General features: G+C 51.3%; 1 protein-coding gene across 4 annotated transcripts; it reads right to left on the reverse strand.

Annotated features, from left to right (window-relative positions):
• Window positions 1-390: 390 nt before the first annotated feature.
• Window positions 391-14,137, reverse strand: IMPDH2 (inosine monophosphate dehydrogenase 2). 4 transcript variants are annotated; one of them, XM_066326552.1, is made up of 15 exons: window positions 13,968-14,136; window positions 13,827-13,875; window positions 13,630-13,731; window positions 13,364-13,438; window positions 12,730-12,936; window positions 8,240-8,327; window positions 7,452-7,651; window positions 6,289-6,379; window positions 5,649-5,744; window positions 4,254-4,325; window positions 1,927-2,070; window positions 1,599-1,743; window positions 1,370-1,513; window positions 910-993; window positions 391-639 (listed from the first exon to the last, which is right to left on the reverse strand). In XM_066326552.1, exons 1-15 carry the CDS (start codon window positions 14,063-14,065, stop codon window positions 618-620), a joined length of 1,617 nt encoding a protein of 538 aa, XP_066182649.1. In that variant the 5' UTR covers window positions 14,066-14,136; the 3' UTR covers window positions 391-617. The 4 variants fall into 4 exon arrangements, with proteins under 4 accessions (XP_066182649.1, XP_066182653.1, XP_066182650.1 ...); XM_066326556.1 differs by lacking the exon at window positions 12,730-12,936 and having other exon boundaries at window positions 13,968-14,137; XM_066326553.1 differs by lacking the exon at window positions 4,254-4,325 and having other exon boundaries at window positions 13,968-14,134.
• Window positions 14,138-19,627: the final 5,490 nt, after the last annotated feature.

The raw sequence follows: 19,627 nt of genomic DNA on the forward strand, positions 1-19,627 counted from the left end.
GTGCAGCCACTGGAAGTGTGGCAACTACAAGGGCTTTAGGGGAAGAATGCAGCAGCTGGAGCAGGAATGGGGGCCTGTAGCATCCTGGCTGCTGCCACAGCTGGGTTTGGCAGTTCCCAACAGGAGATAATGGCTCTGTAAAATGATTTGCTTTCTTGCCCAGCAGCCCAGCCCTTGTTTTCTGCTCTCAGGAAGGATTCTTAAAGAAACCATACTGTGTTACCCACTCAGCCCTGTCTCAGGGCTCTCCCCTCCCGGTTGTCCTTCACATGCACACAGTCCCTTCTGGAGTTATCAGCTGCCTCTGACTGTGGGAAGCAAGAGACAGAGCCAAGGAAGGAGAGCAAGGGAGGTAAGGGAGGCAGGCTCCAGGCTGACACCAACTGCACATATTTTCATTTTTCTTTTATTGTAAAACATGGCTAACATGTGCAAGGCTCCAGCCCAGGATCACAGCTCCTGGGTGGAAGGTGGGCCCCGCGGGTGGTCAGAAAGCAGCCAAGGGACAGCGGGAGCTCCAGGCAGCCCAGAATAATGGCACTTCTGCAGCAAGAGCAGCTCCCACGCGGAGCGGCGCAGGGCTGAGTGGCACAAGGACAGACACAGATGGATCTCCTTCAGAAGAGGCGCTTCTCGTACCTGCAAGGGAAGCAGCACCAGGGAGCCCCTTTACTGACCCACCTCACTTGGGGCAGGGACAAAGGTGCAGTACAGAATGGATCCTGCCAGCCCAGGAAGGGGAACAGCTTCAGCACCCTGACAGGCCACGGCTTCGCCCGGCTGTGTGGTGCCAGGGCAAGTCAATGAATGGCAAACCAAGCCAAGGGCATGGCAGTTCAGGTACAGGGTGGCTGTTACTGACCCCCAACATCCTGCCCAAGGTGTTGGCTTTCTGCCAGAAGCACTTACGAGTGGAGGCCATGCACCCCTCCTTCAACCTGGGCAGACGTTGTCCTCTTCTCAAATTTCAGCTCTCCCGAGTACATCATGGCTCTGAGGGGGAAGGACACCTGTTACAAGCCAGGCAGAGTCCAGGGAAGACAGTGCTCTGGCATATGCTCAGCTGGAACAGCTGGGACAAGGGTCACTGGTTCCTCCAGCTGTGGCCAGAATGGTCTTTGCTGTGCTCCCAAGAACCAGGCTGGGTAATGCAGCCCCAATATTTTGAGCCCAGCCAGCTGAATATACTACAAGAGACCACACTCTTAAGACCCTGGGGCTGGCAGATCCATGGGGCAGTGCCCACTGGAGATAAGGGAAGAGAGCTACAAACTATTCAGAACACACCACAGCTTGATTACAGCTCCCCAGGGACTCCAGACAGCAGCACCATGACCTAACCAGAGTACAGACTTGGGGAAGTACTCACCGGACTTGGGTCAGGCTCTTGGCACCAATATCCTGGCAGGAATGCTGGATCCCAGCAATTAGGTATGGAATGAATTTATGGATAGAGCCCTTGTCTTGCACTGCACCAGAGACCCCCTGGGCCACTTTAATTTTGTCTGTCTCACTGTGTGAAAGCACAAATCAAGGGTATTAGTGAAGCAGAGAAGCCCCAAAAGCTTGATCTGCTGCCCCAAAGCACCATGTCTGACCTGAAATACCGATTCTGGCTGCCCAAGTTCTTGTCCATGGCATCTAGGGAGCCCATGCCGCGGTATTTCTTCAGCCTGATGCCATCCGAGAAGAAGTACTCGCCTGGGGCCTCCGTGGTGGCAGCCAGGAGAGAGCCCATCATCACTGTCATGAGGTACCACCAGGAACAGCACATCAGCAGCAGTAGTAGTGGATGCAAAATCCCTCAGGGTTCCTGCAGCACTGGCTGCAGCCCCCACATCCCCAGCCAGCTGCAGGCCATCACCGCCACGCCCACTGTGACACCATATGGAAACACCTCCAGGAGACTCCTAAAATGGTGCTCACCTGTGGAGGCTCCAAGTGCCAGGGCCTTGGCGATGTGCCCGACCGTCTGGATCCCTCCGTCGGCGATGACGGGGACCCCGAACCTCCTGGCGTACTCGGACACCTTGTACACCGCCGTGGCCTGGGGACGGCCGCACGCCAGCACTGCGGGACAGAGCACACGCAGGGTCAGCTCCAGGCAGCAGCACATCCCCGTCCCAGCAGGCTCTTTCAGGCTTCCAGCACACACATGCTCCAGCACTCAGAACACACAAATCCCTGGATACTCCTTCCCTAGGCTGAATTGCAAGAGAAGCAGATGCCCAGGAGATGCCTGCTGAGACATCCTCACAGCCCTTAGTTCCAAAGAGCTGTGAGTGACCTTGGGACTGGGGTCTTCGATCACATGGCTGGGATCAGACGAGACTCGTGGCTCAATCTCCTGCATGGCAGATGTGGGGAGCTTGGGAATGAAATAAAGCAAACTCCAAAAGCCCCTCTCCAAAGCATCCCTGGCATGTAGCCATGTTCCATTGCTGGCTCTCTTCTGGAATGGCCAGACACCTTGTCCATGTACACAGCATCTGTAAGATGTGCCTCTTGAATGGAAAGGCAATTGTCTAGAAGAGAGCCTGTATGCCTGTATATGGTATAGATATAAATATATCTATACATACAGGTCTGCATATACACACAAACACACATGCAGCAGTGGAAAAGGAAACAGGCAGAATGGTTTGGTAATAAATTATCTTCCTGCCCTGCAGTGTAGCAAGGATTCCATCAAGTTTAGCTGCCACATGAAGAGAGAGTTATTAGCTTTGGATTTACTTGTTCTTCCCATTCAGTAGCAGTTAAGAAGCTTTCCAGTATGTGAGGAAAACCAGCACAAGGCATGTCTTGTAACATGTTTGTCAGCCACAGGCATGCAAGAACACTGAGATAAGCTTCTCTCAGGGAGACGTCCCTTCCCCACCATCAACTGGAAGCCTTTTCTCCAGTCATGGTTAGTCCCATAAACTGGGTAAGATTAATGCCATACAGTATTAGTACTTTGGAGTGTGAACTCCAGGTGCAGTTCAGCCTGCATGGCAGCAGTGCTGGCAGCAGGTCCCTGGCAGAGGCCTGCTGGGGGCCAGGAGGCTACAGTTTCTCTTATTCCCAGCACTGAGCCACAGCTGCTGAGGGAGGGCAGCCAGACTCCAGAGTGAGACTGTGACAAAACTAAATTTAATCAGACCCCAGCATTCAGCTCAGGCTCAGCCAGCCAGGGAGAGGCTGCCAGCTTTATCATCAATGCCCTTGGAAGAGATGGTCTTGCACAGTTCTGCACTGCTGAAGGCCACAGTGCAGCTGCAAAACGCTGCCATGGACGAGCTCTGTGGAGAGAAACACCTATTTCTGAAGGGTTTTGAGTTCAGGGTCTATGGGATTGCGCCATAGACAGTGCAGGGCCTGCAGAAACCTCTCAAGCGCAACCACAGAGACCAGCCCTTTTAGGGCACAGCTTGGCTCAGGGCCCCTGGGAGCATCGTGCTTCTCCGACTGTCCCAGTGCCCAGTGCCACAGCCCCGGAGCACAGGCCTCCCAAGCAGGGCTCCCAGCACACACACACATCACACGGTCAGGGGGAGGGTTTGTCCCTTTTAGTGTATTGGCAAAGGCTGGCCCTACAAAACCATCTGCTAGAGAAAACCTTCCAGGTTCTGCAAGAGTAAACCTGCCCCTTTGAGGTGTGTCAGAAGTAAGAGGAAAGGACAAAGCCTAAGGCTTGCCTTGCAGGGGCTGCTTGGTCAGAGCATCAGAGCAGAGAACACTGCACCCTGTGCTGGGCAGGCAAAAGCCCCTTCTCTCCACAGGACTTGGTGGGGAAAAGATGGAATGCAGCTGCCAAGGTGGCCATGCGCAGTCAAGTCCCTCTGTAACTCAGGGGAGCCAGCTCCATGGGAAGCTTGGTCAGTGCACAACTTCCCCAGAACTAGGGCCACGTTTTGAGCATGGCCACAATTGAGAACCACTCAGGGATCACCTCCCAGGTGCAGGGAGGCCTAGCAGGAGCATGGCTGGCTAGAGATTCAGAAGGTGCAGTCAGGCTCCTAACTGAATTTTGGAGTGGAGAGAGGACAGGCCTGAGTTCCCTCAGCTTGGACAGTTCAGATTCTGCTTTATGTAATCAGAAAGGTTTCTCAGATTTTATTTCAGATTCAAAACCAGTATCCAAAGCCACAAAACCCCAAGTGCATCTACAGCTAAATTATTCTCAAACAAGCAGTAGGGCCATGTGCAGCCAAATCAGGGTCCTGCTTCAAGACACATAATTAGGGTTGGGAACAGGGCAAGTGACTTACTATAGGTGCCCGTGACAGTAGAAGGGCATTTGGGGCTGTGGGACTTTAGGTCTGGAGGGATCTTTGGAGCAGCTAAACAAAAACAAACACACACATTTTAGAGACAGAAGAACAGCAGCAGAACAAAGGACCCCAGAAGTGACCTGCTACTGGGCAGAGCATACGGTGTGGGACAGAGCTGACTTTGCAGATCCTTCCTAGCCCGAGCCAAGCCAGAGGCCAGATCCAAGGCAGCCAGGCCCGGCTGTGCACAGCGCATGCTCGCCCTACCCCAGCAGCCACCCAGAGGGGTGACCCCTACCCTGAGTTCTTGCCCTTAACAGGGCCAAAAACCTGGGGAGCTGAAGGCAAGTGTTCTGCAACCACATCTGCTGTGAAGCACCACATTCTATCTCAGCTCTGCTCCTTTGCCAAAACCAGCACCCAACCCCATCTCCTGGGGCAGCTGGAGGAATCCTTGGGACATTCACCCCTCTGCAGATCAGAGCATGCCTTAGCCTTGGAGCCTGGGTAGGACCTGTGTGTCCTGGCTCTGCTCTGGCTATGGAAGTGTCAGCCCAAGGATACTACTCCCTCCTTTGAAAGCTGACCTGAGACAGACTGCCGACTGGGAAGCCCCTGCAGCCAGGCAAAGCAGGAACACAGCACAGGTCCAGGGCTGCTCACAGGCTGCATGCTGGAAAGGGCAGAGCTAATGCAGCTCCTACAGCCAGCAGCTGCTCACTTGCTGCCTCCTGTGGCACAAAGCAAGGACCAAAGCACTGAGGGGCTGTGCTCATGGACTGCAGCGCCTTCCTGCACCACCTCTCCGTACTTCACTTGAAGTTCAACACACAAAGACTGAGTATGTCCTCAAGACAAACTCTTCAGGCCCGGGGAGTGCCCCTCTTGCCTTTTAGCTAAGGGTGACACAGCCTCTGCCCTGCACAAGCTCTGTCTAACTGCAGAGACAAAAGCAAGAAATCACATTTTGGCCTGGAAACTGCAAAGGCATCGAGCCCAGATCAATACCGCATTATGCACACTGCTGGCCAGAGGGAAAGGGAGCATGGACAGCCCACTGCACTTCACCCATCAGCACTGGGGATCCAGTAAATCCCTGTCCCTGAAGTGCTGCCCTCCAGCCCCATCCCACACCGAGCCAACAGCTCCCCTCAGGCAAAGCCACAATCTGCCACACCGGCTCTACTCAGTCTCGGTCAGTACTGGGAAATGCCTTTGCTGTTGCTGCCACCCCAAAGGTTGGAAGTCCTGGACAATGCGGGTGAAAGACATTGCTGTTGGACACTGCCCTCACAATGGGAGAATTCCATCCCAGCCATGCTGCTTTTCAGCAGGGAATTTCTACTAAGTACCTGCCTTCAGCCTATTTAGGAGGGAGCTGATCTCTCTCACCTTCCTGTGTGATGCAGATGGAGCCACTGCCCATCCCGACCCTCAGGGCATCAACCCCCGCGTCAATGAGGTTCTTGGCCTGAGCCGCAGTCACCACTGTGGGGAGCAGAAACCGGTTTAAAAACAGAAAAGCACATTTGCAAACAACACTTCTCTGCCCTGGAGGTTCTCCCCCTGCTGCCAACATCCCCCGCCCAGGGCAACAGCCTGAGCCAGAGCCTATCTGGGAGGAGCAGTGAGTTCCTGCCCCAGCTGTTCCAGTGGGTGAGGTGACACTGCTCCTTCAGGCTATTCTGCAACACACTTCCACCCACAGGCAGCAGAAGCCATGACATGGTCTCAAGCACTCTCTGGGCCACATGAGATAGGGAGGGCAGAATACAGGGGTAACAGCAGCATCAGGTAAAAACAAGGACCACTGGATTCTGCTGTGCAGAACAAAGGTTTCTAAGTATCTGCAGCAGTAAGGTACTTCCCTGTGGCTACAGTGGTCTTGCTCTATTCTGCAAGTCAAAGGAAACCATTATAAGTTCACATAAATTTGCAAAGATGACCGTCTCATTCACATCCCTGCAGCTCTCCCTATGTTTAAGAAACAAATGTCATTTAAAGACAAGAAGAATCTTCAACATACGCCTACCATTTCCTCCAATAACTTGTAGGTTGGGATATTTTTCCTTAATGTATTTTATCATATTGATCTGGAAGATGGAATTCCCCTGAGAGGAATCCTGCAAGAGAAAGAAAATCAGTTTCAACCAGAATTTCTGCAAATTACAAATGCAGCTTCAGATCTTCACTCTGCTTGCTGGGCTCTCTGCTAAGCTGGGTAATGCGCAAAAGGACTCCCCAGATTGGGCACAGAACCCCAGGAGAAGCTGCTGCCAAGACGGGAATGTTTCTTCCCTGTACAAGGCAGTTTATTGTAAACAAAAATATCCTTCATGTTTGATCCTGTAGCTTTCACAGAATGCAACAAGTAGAACATGTGGCTGTGGATAAGGACCATCTGTGTCTATCAGCAGGACACTGTCAGCCCTGCCTCAAACTACAGGTGAAATGGAGAATGTTCCTTGTGAAACCCAGGAGGGCTGATGGGGGGGGGATGCACCTCCCCACTGTGCAGCACAGCAGCTCAAATACCAGATGTCAAGCACTGAGCACTCCCTGCCAGTCTCTGTGACCCAGTCAAAAAATGTCTGTTAAACATTTCCCACTGCTCAGCCGTGCCCTCGGAGCACAGCAGACTCACGGGATCACAATCGATGAGAAAACCATGTGCAAATACAGGCAGTGACAACTCTGCCTGAAAGTTTACAGGCCAGAAAGGGAGACCAGCAGAGCATCTCTGGGCTCACTGATCACTGCTGAACAACAGTAAGAGAGTAGTAACAGAGTAACGAACACCAAAGGGAGAGAAGAAGGGAAACTATAAGAAGCCAAATATTCAAAATTAGTCAGGAACAACAGAGAGGCTAGTGGCAGAGTGCAAGAGGTATTTGTAGAAGATTCTGTATTAAGTGACAATGTTTCTCTTCTCAGCCTTCAAGGCTTCAATGCACCCTTACAAACTCCCTCCAGGTCACATAAGTCTCTAGGCAAGAGGAATCTCTCCAATTGGAGGATTCTAACCTGAACAAGACTGAGAGGTCAACTGCTGTATCCTAACACAGAAGGGCCTGCGACAAAAACAATGAGTGCCATGCTGCTGCCACAATGTCAAGAGATGTTCATCCAGCTTGGGGACTCACCCCCCAGTGTCCCAGGCCGACACAATGCCCATGGGTCCCCACGGGTGCTCACCAGCACAACGGCATCCACACCAGCCTGCACCAGCAGGTCCAGCCGGTACTTGTCATCCTCGTGGGTCCCGATAGCAGCACCACAGAGCAGCTGCTTCTTGGAGTCCTTGGAAGCCAGAGGGTAATCCCTGTTCTTCTTGAGATCAGTGCGGGCAATGATAGCCACCAGCTCGTCATCTTCATTAACAATTGGCAGCTTGCCTGGGAACAGACAGAAAGAACATTACTGCAGATTTCTACAGGAGACAGACATTAGCTCAGAGCAGTGCAGCAGACCAGGAGCAGTGGGCAGGCAGAAACTGCTACAAGATGGAGACTCAGAGGTGTATTACCAAATCTTGCTTGGCCATGAATGCAAGCAGCCCTGGCTCGAGAAACAGAAAGGAGTTTGTTTGTAGGACTGGAGAAGTATTTTTACATCAACCACAGAAAACGTGCGCTTTTAAATAATTAGACACAAAACACCCTATTAAAAGTTAAACTACTAAACCCTAAGAGACTGAACAATTCAATACTGAACTGAGTAGTGAAATGTGAAGGCTAGGGCAGAAAAATCAAAGACATGTGGCTGGACAGCCAAACACTGGGCTGCCAATAATCCCTCAACTCCAAAAACATTTGAGATGAAGGCATGTGAACTCTGCACCCTGGCAGAGGGCTGCAGGCACTCTCTTCACTGTTGTCTCCCATATTTCACCCACACAAGTGACTGTGTGCCCACATTCACCCACTCTGCCCCAGCCCAGCGCTTCCACAGCTCTCCCTCGCGCTGCAGGCGGTCACAGGTACCTTTTTTACTCCTTTGCAGAATTTCATTTGCTTCTTTCAACATTACGCCAGCTGGGGCCACAACAAGATCTTCCCGCTTTGTCATAATCTAGTGGGTGAGAGAAGATAAAAAGTCACAAGAACTCCTTCACACTGATCTGAAAATACCAAACCCCCCTGCCCACATGAAACACTCCGCAGCAGCCATGCAGGAGTGCTCCACAAAAAGGCCCACAGCACAGCAACACGCCTCCAGAAACACACAGGAAAAGCCTCCAGTGTGCTGTCCCCACTTGGGCACTGGCATCTGGCCCCAAACCCATTGGTGCACTGATAACAGGAGATGGCAGGAGGCCTCAGGAAGATAAGTGAAAGCACCTGGAAACAAGGGACAACTCTCAGATGACCTTTATTTGGGATAACACCCTAACAGCTCTTCCTTTCAATGGAGACATGCAAATAAGGGCTGGAGACACCTTCTGAAGGTGTCTCACACTGTTTTAGCAGAAATGGTGCCCTCAATCTCATTTTCACGCAGCATCTCCAGTGCACAGGCCCTGGAAAGGCTCTGCCCTGAATAACCCACTGCTGTTGCTGGTAAGTTCAGTGGGGAAAAGGAGTTGTGTCAATCCAAATATGCTCACCCACACTCAGTGACAAACAAGCATCAAAACACAGTAGAAAACAAAGTGCAGTGGGGAACAGGGGAACATCTGACCTGGTATGGTAGCTTTCACCACAACAGTGGTCTCCCACTGGGAGAGCAGCTGAGAGAGATAATGAAATCTCCATCCTTGGAGATTTAGACACAGCCCCACAAAACCTCCTCCAGCTCAACATGCCTTGAGCAGGTGACTTGACAAGAGACATCCGAGTCCCTTTCCAACCACAGCATTCTGTGATCATCAAGTCCCAATGAAAAGTTATTTGAGAAGGCCGGGCAAAGCTAAAAGGGAACATTCTCTAACCCCTAATGAAGGTAGATCAGTTGCATACAAAGAAGGAACATTTTAGTTATTTATATAGTAAGAACAGACATTTTACATCGGAAAGATGCTGACCATGCCTGTAATCTACCCAAAATGCAATCTGTGACAGAACCCACATCTCAGGAGAAGCCTGAGGCACCACAAAATCACTAGGTTGGCAGAGACCTCCAAGATCATCAAGTCCAACCCATGTCCTAACACCTCAACTAAACCATGGCACTGAGTGCCACATCCAGTCTTTTTTCAAACACATCCAGGAATGGTGACTCCAACACCTCCCCGGGCAGACCATTCCAGTATTTTATCACTCTTTCAATAAAAAAAACTTTTTCCTATTATCCAACCTATATTTCCCTTGGTGCAGCTTAAGACAGTGTCCTCTCGTTCTGTCAGTTGCTGCCTGGAGAAAGAGACCAACTCCCACCTGACTACAACCACCCTTCAGGGAGTTGTAGAGAGTGATAAGGTAACCCCTGAATCTCTTTTTCTCCAGGCTGAAAAACCCCAGCTCCCTCAGTCATTCACCAGCCTCGTTGCCTCCTCTGGAAGTGCTCAAGTGTCTCAATGTCCTTCCCAAACTGAGGGGCCAGAACTGGACACAGCACTCGAGGTGCAGCCTCAGCAGTGCCGAGTCCAGAGGAAGAATGACCTCCCTGCTCCTGCTGGCCACACCATTCCTGATCCAGGCCAGGTGCCATTGGCCTTCTTGGCCACCAGGGCATACTGCTGGCTCATGTTCAGCTGCTGTCACCAGCACCCCCAGGTCCCTTTCTGCCTGGGCACTGTCCAGCCACACCGTCCCCTGCCTAGAGCACTGCAGGGGTTATTGTGGCCAAAACGCAGGACTGGGCACTTGGACTCATTAAACTTCATCCTACTGGACTCTGCCCACCCATCCAACTGTTCCAGGTCTCTCTGCAGAGCCCTCCTACCTTCCAACAGACTGACACACCCCCAACTTAGGGTCATCTGCAAATTTACTAATGAAAGACTCAATACCCTCATCCATGTCATCAAAAAATACTGAACAGAGCTGGCCCCAGCACAGACCCCCGAGGGACACCACTGGTGACTGTCCCCAGCTGGATGCAGCACCGTTCCCCACCACTCTCTGGGCCCGGCCATGCAGGCAGTTCTTAACCCAGCACAGAGTGCTCCTGTCCAAGCTGTGGGCTGCAGCTTTTCCAGGAGTGGGCTGTGGGAGACACTGTCAAAGGCCTTGCTGAAGTCCAGGTACACAACATCCACAGCATTTCCTGCATCCACCAGGCAAGTCACTTGGTCATAAAATGAGATCAGGTTTGTCAAACACAACCTACCCCTCCTAAACCCGTGCTGGCTAGGTCTGATACCCTGGCCATCCTATAAGTACAGCATGATGACACTCAGTATAAACTGCTCCATTACCTTACCGGGTACTGAGGTCAGGCTAACTGGCCTGTAATTACCAGGATCCTCATTCCCACCCAATGGGTGTCACATTGGCCAGTTTCCAATCATCCGGAACCTCACCAGTGAGCCAGGACTGTTGGGAAATGATGGAGAGCGGCTTCACAGGGTCATCTGCCAGCTCCCTCATCATCCTGGGATGGATCTCATCTGGGCCCACAGATTTATGAACATCCAAGTGGCTCAGCAGTTCTCTGACTGCCTCCTCCTGGATAACAGGGGCACCATTCTGCTCCCTGACACCATCTACCAGCCCAGGAGACAGCTGTCCTGAGGACAAGTCATCTTCACACTAAAGACTGAGGCAAAGAAGGCCTTAAGCACTTCTGCCTTCTCCTCACCTGCAGTTACCAAGTTCCCTCCCTTATTCAATAAGAAACAAAGCTTGGTCTTACCCTTCCTTTTGCCATTGATATATTTGTAAAACAATTTTTTGCTAACCTTTACAAAAGTTGCTAAATTAAGTTTGGACTGAGCTTTGGCCTCTCTCATTTCTTATATGCCCCAGCAATCCCCTTAAATACCTCCTGAGACACCTAGCCTCTCCTTCCAAAGATGACACATCCTCTTTTTATTCCTAAGTTCCTTCAAAACCTTGTTGCCCATCCAGGTTGGACGTTTGCCTCATCAACTCATCTTTCGTCACCAGGGACAGTCTGTTCCTGTGCCCTCAAGATGTCTGTTTTGAAGCACGCCCACCTTTCCTGAACTCCTTTTAAGGGCCAATTCCCAAGGAACTCTCTGAATAAGTCTCCTAAATAGGCCAAAGTCTGCCCTCTGGAAGTCCACTGTAAAAGTCCTATTGATGTTCCTCTTCATTTCACCAAATATTAGGAACCCTCTAATTTCATGATCACTGTGCCCCAAGCGGCGTCCAACCACTACATCTCCCACCAGCCCTTCTCTATCTGGAAACAACAGGTCTGAGACAGTCCCTCCCCTGGTGGGCTCACTCACCAGCTGTGGCAAAAAGTCACAGCTCCACACACTCTAAGAACTTCCTGGACTGCCTCTCTTCTGTATTAATACCAGCTGTATTAAGTTCCCAGCAAATGTCTGGCAGGTTAGTCACCTACAAGAACAAGGGGTCGGTGACACTCCCCATGCTACAGGAGACCTGTGTGTTTCAGTGATGGCAACAAATGGCTCAGTAAAAGGACTGCTGGACTGCAAGTGAAAAGAAGATTGAGGAAACCATTCATTTCCCTGCCCTTGCCTGGTGACAGGGACAAGCATCAGACACTGACAGCAGCAAGGTTCCTGCTCTGCAGTGCTGAATGACCCACAGAAAGCAAGAGGGAAGATTCTTATCTGGCTCTTCTGAATGGGCAGCATTGCTTCAAAGCGCCATGTGCACTTTTATAACCTATTCCTGGTTTAAGGCTCTTGTATCAGGTATTTGTAGCCAATTTCAAACCAAACAGGGATCAGCATGTGACACCAGGTTTGGTCAGCAAGAGCTAAAAATATTTGTGAGCCAAGAGCAAAGCATGGCCAAGAGGCACTGGTGGTGTAACCTGACAGCATCACAGATCTCAAGTTACACAGCTTGTGCAAACGGAATCACAGAACGTTCTCCTGCATGAGGGGAGTCTGACAGTGAAGCATTATGAAGGCCAAACTGCAAGTTCAGGGGGTTATTTGAAAGAGCAACTAACCCAGATGAGGCATACAGAGAAAGGCAGCCCAGAAAAAGAAGCTCAGCACTTGGGAGGGTTTGTTGGGCAGAGCACAGCTGCTACAAAGCTGGCCAGTGCCAGCATGTGGGACTATCGCAGCAGCCACAAACGCCAGCAACTAATCAGTGAAGCAGGGGAGAGTTTCCACAGCACTGAAAGATGACCCCCACGACTCACGTAAACTGCATAGTCTGCATGCAGGAGTCACTCAGAGAGTGCAAATGACCAAAACACTCTCCCCTGGAAATACACTCAGATCTGCAGAGCTAAGCTGGAGCTGCTCCCTCCCACTGGCAGAACACCCTCACGGCCACACACTCACCCTTGTCCTCACCACAAACCACACGGCTTCCTAACATAGTGTTCACATCCATCAGGTGTGAGCACTTCTCACCTCACCGAGGGGCAGGTCATGCTCTGACTCTTTCAGGAAATCAATATCTCTGGACGAGATGATCCCAACCAGCTTGCCCCCCATCTTCCCATTGTCCGTGATGGGAATCCCACAAAATCCATGACGAGCTTTTGCTTCAAACACATCTCGCACTCGGTCATTGGGGCTCAGCACCACGGGGTCTGTGATGAATCCTTGCTCGTATTTCTGAAAGGAAGCAGATCCAGCAGCCAGGCTGAGTGGCACTGCCAGGCCAGACAGGAGCAAGGCACATGCTTGCAGGTTACTGCAGCCGTCCAGTCTAGCCACATGCTCACCAACAGGATGACTCTCAACCAGCAACAAGGCTCACCCAAATAAAGTTCAAATCCAAGACTCTCCAGGCAAACCTCCTCCCTGAAATGATGGGGAATATTCCCTCACCAGGAGGACTCAAGCCCCAGGCTGACCACAGACGGTGCCTGGCACACAATAAGAGGACTGTGCCTGCAAACCCTGGCAGCACTACAGCTCTGAAACACCAACATCGTGCACACGTCAGCATTCTTCTCGTACAGCAACGCCAGACCCGCTGCCCACCTTCACGGAGGACCCTGTGCCAGCACGGTTTGGTGCTGCTGTTCCAGCCACTCACCTTCACCTTCCGCACTTCGTTGGCCTGAAACTCCGGGGTGCAGTTGTGATGGATGAACCCAATTCCTCCGGTCAGCTGGGGACACAAAGGCGGCTGTGAGTCACTGCAGACACTGCCCGGCGCTGCTTCGGGTGCAGCAGCGAGGTGGGCACTGATGGAGCTCCCGGGCCCGGCGCTGCGGCTGCGGGGACCCCAGGGCAACCACGCGGGTGCCTCGGGCCAGCCCGATGGCCGCACAGCGGACCCGCCCGCGTGGCCGCACTCACCGCCATGGCGATGGCCATGCTGGCCTCGGTGACTGTGTCCATGGGCGAGGAGACCAGCGGGGTCTTCAGGGTGATTTTCTTGGTCAGCGCCGAGGTCAGGTCCTGCCGGGGAGGCAGGCAGCGGCGGCGGGTGAGCGGCGGCACCGGCGCAACCCCCGGCCCGGCCCCCGGCCCGCTCCCCCGCCCCGGCCACTCACCACCTGGTCCGCCGTGAAGTCGATGTACCCCGGGAGGATGAGGAAATCGCTGCGGGGTAACGAGGGGAGACGCGTCAGCAACCGCAGTGGCCCCGGGCCCCAAGTCCCAGTCCCACCCACCCCCGTGCCGGCGGCACTCACTTGTAGGTGAGCCCATCGCCGCAGCTGAAGAGCTGCTGCGCCGTCAGCCCGTCGTCGGGCACGTAGCCGGTGCCGCCGCTGATCAGATAGTCCGCCATGGCCCCGCCGCGTGCCCGCCCCGCCACACCGAGCGCACGCGCGCCCCGACGGCCGCCGGGAGGGAGCCGCTGTGCCCGCCCCGCGACGGCGCGGACAGAGCGACTCCGGCAGGGGCCGGCGCCGATAGCGCCCCCTGGCGCCGTGGAGGGCCCCAGAGCGGCGCACAGCCCTGGCCCTCGCCCTGCGTTGTGCCGGGCGGTAGCGGGGACACAGCGGGCCCGGCTGTCGCTCCAGCCTCCAGCAGTACCTCCGGAGCAGCTTCTCAGCACCGAGCCCCTACGTGTTCAGCCCGGTGACATCGGGTCATTGCTGCTGTTCTTGTGCTCAGGCCGAGCAGCCGGGTCCGTGTATTGACAGGGCAAACAAGGGGAGAGAGCTGAACTCCAGTTCAGCCTAGTAAGGGCCCTTTGTGCCAGGCTCTGGCTTGGCTGGCACCAGCTTGTGGCACAGGTACAGTGTGATACCTGCTAGAAGACCACCGAAAAAAGCCCAGCTGTGGGTGACATGCACAGAGAGACACTGTGAGTTGGGAGCCAAGTCCAACACCAGGTACTCCTGCAGCTTCAGAAGACAAGAACAATCATGTTGGGTCAGTGGTGAATGCAGAGCTGGGACAAACCAGCAGAATCCAAAGCAGTTTTGTAAGTCAAAGGGAGCTGCAAAAAGGATGAAAGTCAAGAGGGAGCAGCAAGGCCAGTCTTGCACCTTGAGGGCAATGAGAGAGACAGCAGTCTCACCAGAGAGAATCCAAGGTGATCGCATGTAGGCATTAGCCCCTCTTCTCAAAGCCACCAGGCCAGACTGGTGGCTTTGAGAAGGGACAAACAAGCAGTGTGAAGAGGATAGCTGCACAATGGGGATGTAGCACCTTCAGGTCTGTGCCACAGACTGGGGCTGGAGGGAGGATTTTTGAGAAGAGCAGTAGCAGGACTCTGCCTGGAGGAGCCTAACAGGCACAAACACAGATCTGTCTCAGAGGAGCCTTACAGGACAGAGCAGCTGGCTTATTCTAGGATGAGATATTCCCATCCCTCCAGTTCCATTTGAGCATCAGGAAAAGTTCCTGTACTGCAGGTTACAGAACAATTTCCTCCTCTTGGTTTGCTTGTGTCATTCCAGATCCAGCCTCAGAGCACCCTGGACAGGAGACAACCACACCCTTTCTCACCTGCTCCCCGTAACACGCTGTCCAAGGCAGCCCCCTAACACTAACCAGTTCAGGGACTAAAGAACAGTGCTCTTGTGCCTACAACTCCCTGCTGCAGAAAGTTAATTCCTTGTTCAAAGATCAGAAAGCAGCTTCAAGAAATGTGTTCCTTATTTTACCCTGTAGGACATTACCTGTCACAGGATCAGCAGAACAGGAGGCATCATGCTGGACCAGGAAAGAACGGGCTAACAAAGGTTTGCTGAGCCTACCTGGGCAGCAACCCACAGATCTGAGCTGTTGTGCTACAGCACAGGCACAGCAGTCAACAGGCATGTTGGCTTCCGTTCCAACAGAAACATCAGACAAAGTTTAATGGTTCTCAAACAGACTACAACAAAGGCTGCAGGGAAAAACATTTTATTTCCAAGCAGATTACAAAGAGCAGAGAATATAAGAGTAAAATTAAATTAAAAAAATAGTTGAGTGCATCTCTTTAAAATGATTTGTAGTGTGAGTTACTCACGGGGCAAAGCTACTGGAGAGTTCTGAAGGTCACTTTGCAGGATGCCAATCACATGTGCTGTTTAGACCTGGGTCAACACAGGAGGGACAGACAAGATGTATTTTGCATATAGGCTGCACACTCATTATCAAGCGAAGTTTTGGGCTGCAACTGGACCCTGCCTTTTTGAGACATCCCCTCCGCCTCATTCTCTCCTGCAGTTCCCTCGAGTTCTAGACATGGTTTATTGCTGCTGTAAGTGGGTTTAATCTGCCTTCCCGTTCTGATGAGCTCCAACGAGAAAGGAGAAGCAGGCAAACGTGGCTGCCATGCACAAGGTTACAGGAAACGTGACTGCAGTGCCAAGAGCAGAGCTTCAGCCACGCAGCAAACGAAAGCGACAAGAAAGGGACATAGCAATCACTTCAGAGATTTGGGGGCAGCATGTCAGCAAGACTTCTGGAAGAATTGAGATGTTCCTTAAGGTAGGAAGAGGTATAAGCAGAGAAGGGCTCTTTCCTAAGCATTGGCACCAATTAAACAGAAGAGGCTGAAACATCAGGATAAGGTGCATTCCCTGTAACGTTTGAGAGGAGCAGTCCAGCAGTAAGATGGGGAGAGAAGCCCTGTATAGGGTGGAAGACAGTTGATATCCCACTTCAATAGTGATTTAGGAGTCCAAGCACTAATTCCAAGTCGGTCAATATTAAAGTTTTGTAAGAATGTGGTTTGGCTGGACAGCTGCACAGCCATGCAGTGTCCAGCAGCACTCAGTCCAGCAAGAGGATGAGCAACTACAGTACCAGCAGTCCTCCACCCCCTGTACACTCAGGGGGCTCTTTTCTACAATTTCTGGACCTGCTCTTATCACAGGATAGGAATATTTGAGGCCTCATCCCTTCTATGTATGCCAAGGCAGACAGTAGCCCTGATGCAGCTGAGAACAAGACTGTGTTAATTTCTGCCCTAGCAGCAACAGTGCAGAAGAGGATTCTTATTTAGAGATCAGATTAAGTCTTTTTGTATTGTCCAAGGCAGAACAGTTCCAGGACTACTTCAGACCTTGTGACCCCTCTGAAGTCCAGACCTCTAGGGGTGAGGCAGCCAACAGAAGAGAGCCCTATGAAGTTCTTAGACCATTCCCTTTACACACTGCAGAAGACAGGAGTGAAGAACCACTCTCCAGTCTGCTCTCTGCTGCTTCAGCCAGCACCACTTAGGAGGAAATGCTTGACCACTTGAAAGCAAATGAAAATCTAATGGTGCTGTGGACACGTGTAAGAGGCTACAAGTTTCCTAAAGAAAGCAACACTGTTAAATGTCAAGAGCTTGGACAATACATGAGTCTCATGTCAGAATGTGAGGTTCTTTACAAGTCAGTCAGTCTCTGCTTTCTATGGTTCCTTTCATAACACAGTGACAAGATGGGCACAGTTCAAAATCAACAACACATGGTCTCTAGCTTGACTTCTCAGTTCTATTTATTTAGAGATCAATGCATTTTCAGCCTGCCTCATACAAGGCATAGAGCACAGAGAGTTCCTGTCAATACATACACGCATACAAGAGCAGTACAAGCAGTTTGGCACTCTCAGAGCCAAGGGGGAATGCCCTTTAAGCAGTAGTCAAGCTGGTTATAGGAAAGTGTTAAAAAGCTATTTTACATGTTTGACTGGGAACATTTCCCAGAATGTGGACAGCAACCCTAAGCCACAGCACTCTTCTGTGCTACTCTGTGCATATCTTCCTACGAGCCCCTACAAGGGAGCAGATCATGTTCTTCACTATCAAAGAACATAGTATTTATATTCTAGAAATACTGTACCTTTTAAACTAGCTCCAGAGAGACAGACTACAAGTCAGATCCAGGAAAATAACCCTTAAGTCACAGTATATCGATTGTCTCTAAAAATAGGGAATGAAGTTAACACAGTCAACATTCTGATGAGACAGTACAGAACAGTGCAGCAGTCCACTTCTGCATCAGCAGAACTTCTCCTATGTATGTGTGGACAATGAGAAAGGAATGGAAACACTCCAGTCCATCAGGACAAAACCAATCATCATGAGATCTCCACAGCTCACCATGTGCCTAGTTTCCCTGTTCTTAACCCGTATCCTCCAAGAACTCTTCCCCCTACAAAGACTTGAGATCATCTTGCAATTAAGTGTAGTAAGGAAAGTGTACAATCTAGAATTTGCAGGTAACATGGAATTTTGTTTCCCCAGAAAGCTCAGCTGAAGTTCCTGTTTGTCCCCAACCTGCAACTGCCCTAAAGTTCTGTCAGGTATTGCAGCTTCTGTCAATTCTTAATGTTAAGAGGTGGCTCTCAAGGCTGCCCCATAAAAGCAACTGGTACAGTGTGTATATGGCAGATTGTTTAATAGCCACCATATTTCTGATGGAGACAGCCAAGGCAGCAGGCTTTCCAACTCCCATGATAGGACAAACTGCCCAAAAGAAAGGGGAAGCCACTCTGTGCATGCCTATTGGACACACCCTGTGCAGCAGGCACATGCAACTGCTTGGATAGTGGGAGCCTGTCCCAACCATGTCCTCAAAGACTTAAAATAGGGCCAAAGACAGACATGCCAGTCACTACGATATGGTGAAAGGACTAGAGGCTTCTGACAGCTGATGCAGTACTGGTGATCTCAAGAGACACCCTATGAGGCACCTGCTGGCTCCCAGCAGACAAACTCAGGTCACAGTACCTGCTTCCAGCACTACACCCACCCTAGGCACCATCTTCCCAGCTTACCCACTGGGATCTGGGTACTGATCCTACTGGGCTGTTTTCCTCTGGCCTAGTTCTGAGGGCAGATACTGAGCTAAGAGTCTAAATCAAAAAAACAGTGCATTGCTACTTCACCTCTCTGCATGCACTTAACTGAGCACAGAATCCTGCAGAGAGAACAAACTGCTTGTACTGACAGCTAACTCAAGCACATCTGCTTCCTCAGGAACACTAACATCATTATGAAGCATCAGGGGCTCGGGAAGTCTCTCTAAGCTGCACACCTCAACACTGTTCACAAGCACAAGATGGGGAACATTGGCTACTCTTATCAACTTACACTCTGCACAACCAACAGAGAGGGCAGACCTTCTTTCTTGGCACAGACAGGTGCTGGACAACAGAGGCCTCAGGAAAGCTGCTTGCCTTTACACAGGTTTAAGTTCTTTTACTGTAATATATATTTAAGTATTTATCTGTGTTTTGGAACAGGGAAGGGACATGTGGTGGAGAAGCAGGGAAGACAAAGTTCGAGAAGCAGAGTAATTTCTCTGCATCCAAGAAGCTGGTGGCACAAGTAACAAGCCTGGCAAGTGATCTCCCATTTCAAGCAGAGTTGGCTACCTGCTGGCTTCAAAAAAGCAGACTATTTGTTAATCATATAAAATACAGCAACCATTTAAGATGCAGCAAGGCAAGGCTACAGGGCTGGGGATTATGATCATGAATGATGCCAAAAGCTACACAGCTGTGTTGAAAACTGTGAAAAGGCTGTTAAATGGCAGGAGTAAGCATGTGCTGCTCCTGGAAGGCCTTTTCCCTCCACTACCCCTCCATCATGCTGTTGTGATACATTTGAAAAGGCGGAGAGAGGGGGATTTGCCTAGAGGTAAAGCCACAGAACATTAGGACAGTCTGATCTAGTCTCAAAAATCCCATGTTCCTAGCCTGGCACTGAGTTTCCATCAGCAAGCAGACATTCAGGTCCTTCAACAGAAGTGTATGCCCTTCTACCTTCATAAATTGTAGGGGTGAAAGAAATCCAGCAGAGTTGAGCTGGAAAGCATGAACAGGGATGAAAACAACCAGTTTGCATACTGATCTTTGTATAATGACCCCCCCACCCTCACAGCTCACTCTTCCCCAAATAAAGACACATTGTTCAATGGCA

Source organism: Sylvia atricapilla, chromosome 11 (assembly GCF_009819655.1).
Source record: "Sylvia atricapilla isolate bSylAtr1 chromosome 11, bSylAtr1.pri, whole genome shotgun sequence".
Lineage (NCBI taxonomy): Eukaryota > Metazoa > Chordata > Aves > Passeriformes > Sylviidae > Sylvia > Sylvia atricapilla.

Coding starts and splice junctions, on each gene's coding strand:
- IMPDH2 (XM_066326552.1), bottom strand. CDS start 14,065: ATGGCGGACTATCTGATCAGCGGCGGCACCGGCTACGTGCCCGACGAC. Junction 5,745..6,288: donor ACAAGTTATTGGAGGAAATG/GTAGGCGTATGT, acceptor TGCTCCCCACAG/TGGTGACTGCGGCTCAGGCC. Junction 1,744..1,926: donor GGCACTTGGAGCCTCCACAG/GTGAGCACCATT, acceptor ACCTCATGACAG/TGATGATGGGCTCTCTCCTG.